This window comes from Carassius gibelio, chromosome A4 (assembly GCF_023724105.1).
Source record: "Carassius gibelio isolate Cgi1373 ecotype wild population from Czech Republic chromosome A4, carGib1.2-hapl.c, whole genome shotgun sequence".
Taxonomy (NCBI): Eukaryota; Metazoa; Chordata; class Actinopteri; order Cypriniformes; family Cyprinidae; genus Carassius; species Carassius gibelio.
Genome location: NC_068374.1, coordinates 26,226,157 through 26,236,010, shown reverse-complemented (window position 1 = coordinate 26,236,010; position 9,854 = coordinate 26,226,157). Strand labels below are relative to the sequence as shown.

The 9,854-nt window shown below is 38.8% G+C and overlaps 2 protein-coding genes across 2 annotated transcripts; one reads left to right on the top strand and one right to left on the bottom strand.

Annotated features, from left to right (window-relative positions):
- The first annotated feature begins 2,451 nt into the window (after window positions 1-2,451).
- On the top strand, window positions 2,452-3,309 carry kiss2 (kisspeptin 2). Its single transcript, XM_052572789.1, has 2 exons — window positions 2,452-2,795; window positions 2,888-3,309. Exons 1-2 carry the CDS (start codon window positions 2,687-2,689, stop codon window positions 3,151-3,153), a joined length of 375 nt encoding a protein of 124 aa, XP_052428749.1. The 5' UTR covers window positions 2,452-2,686; the 3' UTR covers window positions 3,154-3,309.
- A 496-nt stretch (window positions 3,310-3,805) lies between these two features.
- On the bottom strand, window positions 3,806-9,681 carry LOC127975042 (L-lactate dehydrogenase B-A chain). Its single transcript, XM_052578786.1, has 8 exons — window positions 9,513-9,681; window positions 7,801-7,936; window positions 7,379-7,496; window positions 6,647-6,820; window positions 6,250-6,423; window positions 6,022-6,139; window positions 4,563-4,686; window positions 3,806-4,424 (listed from the first exon to the last, which is right to left on the bottom strand). The coding sequence occupies exons 2-8, from the start codon at window positions 7,927-7,929 to the stop codon at window positions 4,257-4,259; spliced, it is 1,005 nt and encodes a 334-aa protein (XP_052434746.1). The 5' UTR covers window positions 7,930-7,936; window positions 9,513-9,681; the 3' UTR covers window positions 3,806-4,256.
- Window positions 9,682-9,854: the final 173 nt, after the last annotated feature.

Below are 9,854 nucleotides of genomic sequence, written 5' to 3'. Positions count from 1 at the left end.
ATACATAAAATATAAAAAATGATGACAGTTAAGATTAAGAGAAGTTATGACAAGGTATGACACAGGTCTATGTGCATTTGACATATAACTGCTGAACTACAACATTTGTCATTTATTTTTATGGAGAAAAAGTCCATTAAAGTTTATATACAAAATTCTGAATTAAGCTCTATAGGTATAAAACTATCTATCTGCTGTATCTATATATCTATAGATCGATCGATCTATAGATAGATAGATTAGAAATATTAGATGAGTAGATAGATTTTATACCTTTATCTGATTATCTTATTTGGTAGTTGCGGTTTTTAATTGGCTTTGCCTGCCAAGTTTGCCACCCCTTATTACTATATTTCTCATAATGGTGGAATTCGGCCAAATCAACACTACTGATGTCAGCATTTGGAAATCACCCAAAGTTCACAGGGTTATTTTAGTTCACAGGTGCATTTCAGAGGTCAGTTTAGTTCACAGATACAACTTAGTGGAATATTACCCGGACCTCCCAGTGGGGGGTCTTTTATATGTCCAACACTACTACTGCCCTATGGGAGGGCCTTTATACACCTGACCCTCTTCATGACATTAAGTATTTGGGAATTACTCAGCATATTGATCAGTATTTTGCTTTCTTTCATAGTCATGCATAATATTATAAGTAAGATAATACCATATTGAGTAAATAACATAGAATAAAACATTTGTATTGAGTAATATCAAAGAATAACACAATAATGGATGGATGGATGGATGGATGGATGGATAGATAGATAGAGACAGACAGACAGACAGACAGACAGACAGACAGATTCTAAACATGGCTGGGTTAAAAATAACCCAGTTGGCAACCCAGCACTGTAGAGTCTTGTAGACCTCCCCTGTCATCCACGGCTTCTGGTTTTTTAAGCTCCTCTCTGTGTGGTGTAAACAAAGTCTAAAATGTTATTACCTCCTGTTGGAAGGTGTATGTGTTGGTGTATTTTTGGAAACACACTCTTTAAGTCAGCATGTTTGAAATCCCCAGCTATGATGAGAAAAGCATCGGGGTGTGCTGTCTGCTGCTCACTGATGTGCTGGTACAGTTCATTTAGCGCATCGTTCAGGTTGCAGTTGATGTTCAGGGGAATGTAAACCGAAACGAGCAGTATGGCAGTATATTCCCTCGGCAGATAGAATGGCAGGCCCTTGACTAATTTTGTTGCTGTCATCTGGATGTGTTTACTAGGCAGGTCAAAACCTTTTCATGGCCTCGGTTGCATAACAGAGATTACCCTTGATGCAGTTCCAACTACTCCATTGGGCAACAAAGATCACAAAACTTTAACTGTAATATTTAACTTTGCATCGTGCTGACTGGAATACATCTCTAATAACCTGCCAAAACTCAAATGGAATCCCAATTACTTTAGCATCTGAATTTCCAATGCCTCACATGGAAACCTGTCAATCCGTGTCAAGGGTTGGACAATAATATGGCCGTGTTTGTATTGGGAGGTGACATCAAATGCATTTTGCATTTACACTATGTCACAATTTATGCGTCCACATGTGGAAAAATGCAATTAAATATACAATTGCAATTCCTTGTGAAAATTGTCCAGAATATCCTTACCTGTCCATTGATTATGATCGATGCCTGAGAGATCTGCTGGCATTTTTAAATCACCATGACAAACGGATGGGGGTTTTGTGGACTCTCCTCGGTTAAGGAATTCCATGTTTGTTAATTTATCCAACCTACAAAATAAAGTAAACAAAAAACAGTGTTTTAATAGCAGTGATTCAATTCAATAAACTGTGAAGTTCATCATGAAATTGAGTTCGTCATGATCATTAGTTAAATTCACAGGTCTACAGAAGCTCGAAATATATTAAATGGCTATATCGATACATACATTCAGAGTCACTGACACAAAGATATGGGAGATCACCCTGCATATGTACACACAGACATTTCTATGATAAGCCACATATGTACTGGGTTACTCCACAGCTTTAAAATAGTATATAGGTTATATAAACACTATAGGTGTACCAAAAACGCGATTTGGAAAAATGGGCATAGCTTTTTATCTGTGCACCATCACAAATGTGCTGTACCAAAAAAAAAAATCCTACATTTGCATTATTCATACTCACACCATGTAAGATAATGCTGTATGCCAGGAATATTTTCTTCTTGTTATGATATCCAGGCATGACCGTATGCTGAATGCTGAAGACAAGATTACAATGAAAGCTTATGGTGTTCTTCCACAAGTTACAGAAAATGACCATGATTGTGCACCATTACGGTGGCTTCATTCATGATTCCCTATAACAAGCCCTCATTTTACTTTCATATCATGTTTTCCCTGGCAACAAATGAGAGTAAACTCAAATCCAAATGTGTATAAAAACACACATAATGTGCTTTGGTGGGATCTGCAGAACTTCAGAAGCTATCTGAATAATCACAGTGGATTTCAGTGTACAATTTATCACGAAATAAAACATGTGAACAGTGAAAACGCTCTGGATGAGGCTACAGGGAGGTCCTATTTGCCAGAGACACTCATACATGTAAAATAAGGTCAGAGGATGTCAGCAGCAAAGCTTTATATTGAAGCAGGACAGCAGAGCATGGGTTTGTTCACTGAAGAGAGAAAGGCTCAGCTGTGCTCCATAAGCTTTCCAATTCAGCAGCATGAAAATCAAGGCACTGATTCTCTTCATGTCTGCAATGATCTGTCAGTCCACAGCTTTGAGAGCATCATTCACTGACATGGATATATCTGATTCTGAGCCCGTTCCAGGTAAGGTGATGCACTGCAATCGAAACGCTTGATAAATAAATAAAATAAAAGCTTGTTAAAGAGTGCTTTGAAAAGCCTATATTACTTTCCAGACTCCAAGCAGCACTATCTCTCAGTGGAGCGGAGGCAGTTTGACGAGCCCAGTTCCTCAGACGACGCAAGCCTTTGTTTTTTCTTCCAAGAAAAAGACGAATCGACACATATTTCCTGCCAACATCGATTACCACGCAGTAAATTCAACTACAACCCGTTTGGGCTGCGCTTTGGGAAGCGAAATGAAGCGCCAACTGACAGACCCAAACACAAGCACCTGCTGCCAATGATGATTTACCTGAGAAAACAGTCAGAAACTTCTTGAAAATCACATTTCTGTCAGTCTTCATCAGAATGGAAAACTGTGGGTAATTATTTCAGGCACGCCTTGCCTGTTATTATGCTTTTTTTTATTTCCCAGTCATGGAATTTTATGGCGCGCTTGTTTCAGTCCGTAATTGTATTTGTGCAATAAACGTTTTATTTTGTTTGATGGCTTCGTTAAGTAAATCAAATGTATTTGATTGTTGACACGGTGTGAATTGGGAGTTTAATTATTTAAAGTTTAATTATTTTTTTTACAAATCGGTAAATATTATTTTTAATGTGTTTCAAACATTTTAATAACAGCTTTAGGTTTACAAGTATTTTTAGAGTGAGTATTTTCACCTGGCCGTTTGCTGCAGATCACTTTTATTCAATTCAGAACATTGACAAAAATACTTAAATTTCCACTTATTAAACATCAGTTTTTAAAAAGTTTATATATATATATATATATATATCGTTTTCAAAACTGTTAGCTTAATGTGAAATGGTGCAAAAAAAAAAAAAAACGAGAAAAACCGTTTTAAAATTATTATTGTATAATTTGCACACTACTGTTGAAAATCCTACAAGTTCCTGAATTTAACCACAGAAAGGTACAAAATATTTGTATTAGTGCATGAAGATGACAAAAACAGCTAACAGACAGATTTGAAAAGATTGATTTATTAACTTCTTATACACACTCCTATGACTGACACTTACAGCATGATTCAGAAGAATGAATACATTTGTATCTATTTCACTTCAGTCCCTTCTCCTCTTCAGTTTAACAGAAAGCCATAAGAATGATCCCTTCCCTAACGATCACACTAAATGATGTCCAGACAAGAGAGGTGTTGGTTCTTTCTTCACTGCCCACGCAGAATGACTTGGTTAACAAGTGCAAGTGTGAAGAACCAAAGATCTTTCCCTTTGATCATTCTCTTTAGAAGAAACATTCCACATTTTGGATTATTATGCCTACACTAGCCACCATGAAAAAAAGCAATCGTGTCCAAAAGCAAGTGATAAGAAGGAACCGACATAGAGAGCGTGTAAAGATACAGAGGGAGTGTGAACAGAGTTGAGGGAAGCGGTGCAAGGTGTCCAGCGGTTGATCTACAGGTCCTTCAGGTCTTTCTGGATGCCCCACAGAGTGTCTGCGCTCTTCTTCAGCTGAGCAATCTCTTCATCGGTCAGGGTCATGTTGATGACGCTGCCCACTCCACCGCTGTTCAGCACACAGGGCAGGCTCAGGTACACCTCCTCACCAATACCATACATGCCCTGCAGAAGACACCATAGGAAACACATGAAGTGATCACTAATAATAATAATAACAAAAAAGGATGTTTACACATTTCATCTGTGCAGTTCTATGACATGGAGGATCATGATTCTACTGCTACTGTAAACTCCGCTCACCTTCACCATGGTGGAGACAGGGTGGACCCTGTTCAGGTTCTTCACCAGGGTCTCAGTCAGGTCGGCCACACTGAGGCCGATGGCCCAGTTAGTGTATCCCTTCAGCCTGATCACTTCGTACGCACTAAGAGAAGATAGCAGCAACTAATTAAGAAAATATATTTATTTTCATTATTCAAGCCTGTCATGCATTTTCAGTCCTCGCAGCTGCCATTTCTTTGTTTCTGAACACAAAAGGAAAATTTGGAATACAAACCCTGCATCCAAATATACCTACTATATAAGCAGTATGTGAGAGGACAAGTATGTCCAAAATTAATAGTATTTTGAAAACAGTAGGCGAAAAGTACACAGATGAGATGAAGATTCTGAAGTGCATTTCTGATTAACATTTTACCATCTCATAAGGTCATGGATTTGAGATGGAATGTGCTGGTAGGTCATGTGACAGTGGCACAATGGGAGATATTGTATATAGAACCAACTTTTTAAAGTTTAAATCTAAACGTAGTACCTACTAGAAAGTACGTGATTTCGGTTGCGTCTTTTTGGAGCTATAGACTGTTTCAACGGCAACAACATAAACAAATGTTACTGCTCATGAGCGCTTTTGTGAACCTAACTTAACTTCCGGTAGACTTCCAAATAGAATCAACAACAACAGCCAAGTCCTTCTAGAGTAGATATTTTTTTGATAACAAACAAAATATGTTTGCTGCATGGATCGGGCGGACTTAATGAAAATGCTAATTCATTCTTTGCCAGCAGGTGATGTTTTAAAGCATAGACATCAAGCGCGAAAAATAGAGGTTTCCCCAGTAACGTTAACAGCTGTAAACAAAGCACACACACTCTGCTTTATCAGGCATATAACATGCAAGTCTTTCTTTCAGAAATACAGCGATATAAAAAACACATGTGCCTCGTTTTGATATTTAAACATATAAATATAAGTAATTATTATTATTAAACGTGCAGTACGTAACGTTAATTGCGTTTATTCAACGAAGCCTTTTTGAAAATCGATCAGTTTTAAAATTGTGGCGAGTCTCCAAAAATAAATAAATGTATGGGAAACACATCCCCTAGCACAACCACCTGAGCCCAACTTCAGAGTTTACTCATAACCTTGACTTTAACTGCGTTTGTAGACGGCACCGCTAGGCAGACCGATATACACAACACAGACCGGAAGTTAACTTAGGTCCAGGCGCGTGCGCCTGATGAAACTGTCTATACAGATGTGGTCACAGTGTAAACTTTGAGTTTTAGTGTAAGAAACACTTCACAAAACCTTCTTTAGTGTTCAAATAATAATAATAAAAAAAAAGACACTTCATAAGGGTTCGAACATTAAAATGTGTCTGAAAATTATTTTACCTTCTCAACAGCACTGTGGTCATCTAAAGTGCATTGATATATATTCCCAATCAGTCAGATGACAAAAAATGTGCCCTACCTGTCCACAACCATCTTGTGAGCTTCCTTCCAGTTCTCGCTGTCTTTATCTGTGCCGATGTCAGGGTTGAGTTTCTGCAGGCTCACTCCGGCCACATTTACTCCACTCCATACAGGCACTGTTAAACACAAAAACAGCACTTTACGCCGTGACTGACTGAAATCACGCCACATCAAGCAGCAGTTCACATGCATCCATCTTATTCTTTCTACCAGCTCCCCCTCTCACCGCTGGAGTCTCCGTGCTCTCCCAGGATGTAGCCGTTGAAGCTGCTGGAGTGGATGCACATTTTCTCGGCCATGATGTAGCGGAAACGAGCGGAGTCCAGGTTGGTCCCGCTGCCGATGACGCGGTGCTTTGGCAGGCCGCTCAGCTTCCATGTCACGTAGGTCAAAACATCCACTGTATGAACAGATGCACAGGGGTATGAAAGGGACATATCTTTAGAATGCCATTTAGAATTTTGCATTCTTGATCTCATTAGGAGTTGTACAATATCTGGGGCTAATATTTTATTTGCCATTAACTATGAAAAAATATACTTGTATTTCTTCACATTGGTTGTTGTGCTAAACAGGAAAGCATTGAGATTAAGCATGATGTGGGAGTGTGTTCGTTTGCTCACCTGGATTGGACACCACAATGAGGGTGCAGTCAGGACTGTATTTGACAATCTGAGGGATGATGTGTTTGAAAATGTTGACGTTCCTCTGCACCAGGTTCAATCTGCTCTCACCCTCCTGTTGACGCACTCCGGCCGTCACCACCACGATACGAGAGTTAGCGGTCACGGAGTAGTCTGTCAAGCAAATACAAATCATAAACATAAAAACTTTGGATACCTCTATTGAAATAAACATATACCTTCAAACATTTCAGCATTAAGGCACGGTCCCATTTACCACTCACTGTTCACGGGCAAAATCTAGTCATTTCACTAGGTATGCATGTGACCTGGAATTTTGTGTCAGGGTGAAAGATTATCCCATGCTGATTTGGCAATGAGTTCAAGTTGTTTGAGCAAAGGCTGCTTGGGTATGAGTTTTTTTTTTTTTGAGAGAGAGAGAGAGAGAGAGAGAGAGAGAGAGAGAGAGAGAGAGAGAGAGAGAGAGATATATGTGCTTCATGTGTCACTACACTATTGACAATAAAAAAAAAATTTTTTTTTAAATCAGCAACTGACATTTGTCTAAAATTTCACTATTGTGACCACACCTTATAACTTTAGCTCAAAAATCATAAGATAATGAGTGGAAAAAATGAGTCCATCTCAACTTAATATACATTAATATATCATTTATAATAATCAGATTTTTAACAGTAAGAGTCAGCCCCATGCAATGGAAGGGCGACCCACCTTTATCAGCCACAATCTTAGGGGTCTTGAGGAAAAGGCTGCCATGTTGCAGATCCAGCATCTCCCCCTTCAGTCTATCCTCCACAACATCCACCAGAGCCAGTTCATCTGCAAGCTCCTACAAGACCGAGAACAAAGTGTATGGAACATTATAATAGATTAAATAGCTGACACAATAATAGTATAAAGGTGTGGTGGTCTTGCATGTGAGTGAAATCTGCACAGGGAACGTTTGTGCCCTCAAGTGAAACTCCTGATTGCACAGATTTCTATTGCAACCACTGGATTTTGCCAGTGGAACTTCACCAAGCAATGGTAAATGTGATTCAATGTGATTTAAAAAAAATAAAATAAAAATAAAAAAAACCTTAGCTCAATACACAAATAAACCTCCATTGGGGATTAAGGTGAAGGTCTCTTACCCGGAGCAGAATGCTGACGGCACATGCCATGCCCACCTGCCCCACGCCAACAATTGTGACTTTGTTCCTGGGGGGCTCAGCGGGGCCGCTGGCCAGAGGGGTGATCAGCTTCTCCATTACTGAGGCCATGATCACGCTGGAAGAATGGGACAGATCATGTTCACAATGTAAACTATTAAGAGTGTACAATAATAGAAAAAGAAAAGTTCAGGGACAACCACAGTTATCAGTGGGGTAAACCGGAAATGTTAACTAGGTAGAAGTTTCAGTTAAACTTAACATGATCAGGCACCAAAGGTGGGTCAACATAAGGAGTTACAACATTACTCCATACTGAGAAAATTACCATATCCTAAATTGCAAGCAGAGGCCCACACAGTAATATAATTAGCCACTGGAGTCAGGTCACTCTGCCCACCTTTGCTAATCTAGACAAACTGTAGGAGTGTTTCTACACATACACACAAAATTATTTAGAAAATGTGTGCTCACTTTAGTCAATTACCATTTTTGTTCATTAAAAACACAAAAAGAAAAATCCATTACTGATATAAACTAAATTGAAATTAAGTTTATGCATCTAAAGGGACTTTTAGAGAGACATTACACAAGTAAAATTTATATTTAGACCGTTAGAATTCCATCCAATCAAGTTTATTCCAGTTGACTAGACGGTTTATGAGCTTGCAAACCCTGACACACACAGCCCTCACGTGAAACACTAATCCTCAATGGGCTCATGAGGATTATGTCAGACATTAGATATATTCAAGAAAACGTCATATATTGCCACAATAAAAGGTGCATCTCTCCCTTGCCAAAACACGGTCGTGTGCTTTTATATCACCCAAGATAAACCTTATCTTGGAATGCTGGCACTACTTAACATAACTTTCTTAATGAATGGAGAGCCTATAATGAGTGGATGCTGATAGCGCTTACATGTTAATTATAACAACAACATATACATACATACCGTACGTACACACTTCAATTTTGTTATGGTTCAATTATTTTGATATGGATTCAAACAAGCAAAAAATAAAGTTGAGTTTAAAATGTACACATTTTATTAAAAGTTAAAGAAAAATTACTGTATAATTCAAATAAATATTTGCTCATTTTAGATACAATAATAATAATACATAGGTTGTTGCAATTTCGTATACAACAGAAAATCACAAATGGTTAAAACTCTGAAAGAGAAAGTATTAAAACTTAATTTTGGCGCTATTACGACGCAACCGTCCTTATGATGTCCTTGACGATTCGGATGCAACGATTGCGTTTGAAAACAAACGGTAAATTGTAAAATCATGACGGTAATCGATCTGCTCTTATTTTAAGCGTCTCGAGTTAATCACACATTCGCAGATAGGCCTCGTTCCATCAGATCTTTCCAAACAAGTCCAAATTCAAGTTTAGCGTGCTCTGGATTCCTCCATGTTCATGCGTGCACCACTTAATCGTCATTGGCTGCTCAGCTAACAATTCAGAATGGAAATACGATTGTGGCTTCACTTGTAATGCAACAAAAAAACTTTTAACCTCGAGATGTGGTGCACGGAAGTGTTGCATTCATCACTGAACAGCCGATTATCCGCCACTCTTCAATGTCAACGACACTGGTTTAACGCAATGCTAATCGAGATAATTTATTTAGATGAGGCATATGCAAAGCAATAAAACAGCCATTCAAAGTATATACATACATTTGTAGCAGGAATTTTAAATAAGAATCCTTAGCTGCAGGAAGGGCAAGTGAGAGCCGCTGTGCACCGGTGAGAGAGTGCGTGCGCGTTCGCGTGACTCGTGGAGGAGCAGAATTTGGGCGTGGGGCGTTACGCAGAGAGCGTATGACCTTCTGCTACAAGTGCATGCGAAGCCCTTGATGATATGAGGAATATGAGAACGACTGACCGGCCCACTTTCTCCTTGGATAGTTGTGTCAAGGATTTCACTGCCATCATCATACAAATACTTCCTCTTCACTGACCTTGGTGTTCAATGGCATCTGTTTTAATGCAATATTTGCCACATTAGAGATGTATCCC

Bases quoted from the DNA above. Each gene is read 5' to 3' on its own strand.
- kiss2 (XM_052572789.1), top strand. From the start codon at position 2,687: ATGAAAATCAAGGCACTGATTCTCTTCATGTCTGCAATGATCTGTCAG. The intron at 2,796-2,887 runs GTAAGGTGATGC...ATTACTTTCCAG, and splicing joins TGATTCTGAGCCCGTTCCAG to ACTCCAAGCAGCACTATCTC.
- LOC127975042 (XM_052578786.1), bottom strand. From the start codon at position 7,929: ATGGCCTCAGTAATGGAGAAGCTGATCACCCCTCTGGCCAGCGGCCCC. The intron at 7,497-7,800 runs GTAAGAGACCTT...TCGGTCTTGTAG, and splicing joins CCGTCAGCATTCTGCTCCGG to GAGCTTGCAGATGAACTGGC. The intron at 6,821-7,378 runs GTGGGTCGCCCT...TTTGCTTGACAG, and splicing joins TAAGATTGTGGCTGATAAAG to ACTACTCCGTGACCGCTAAC.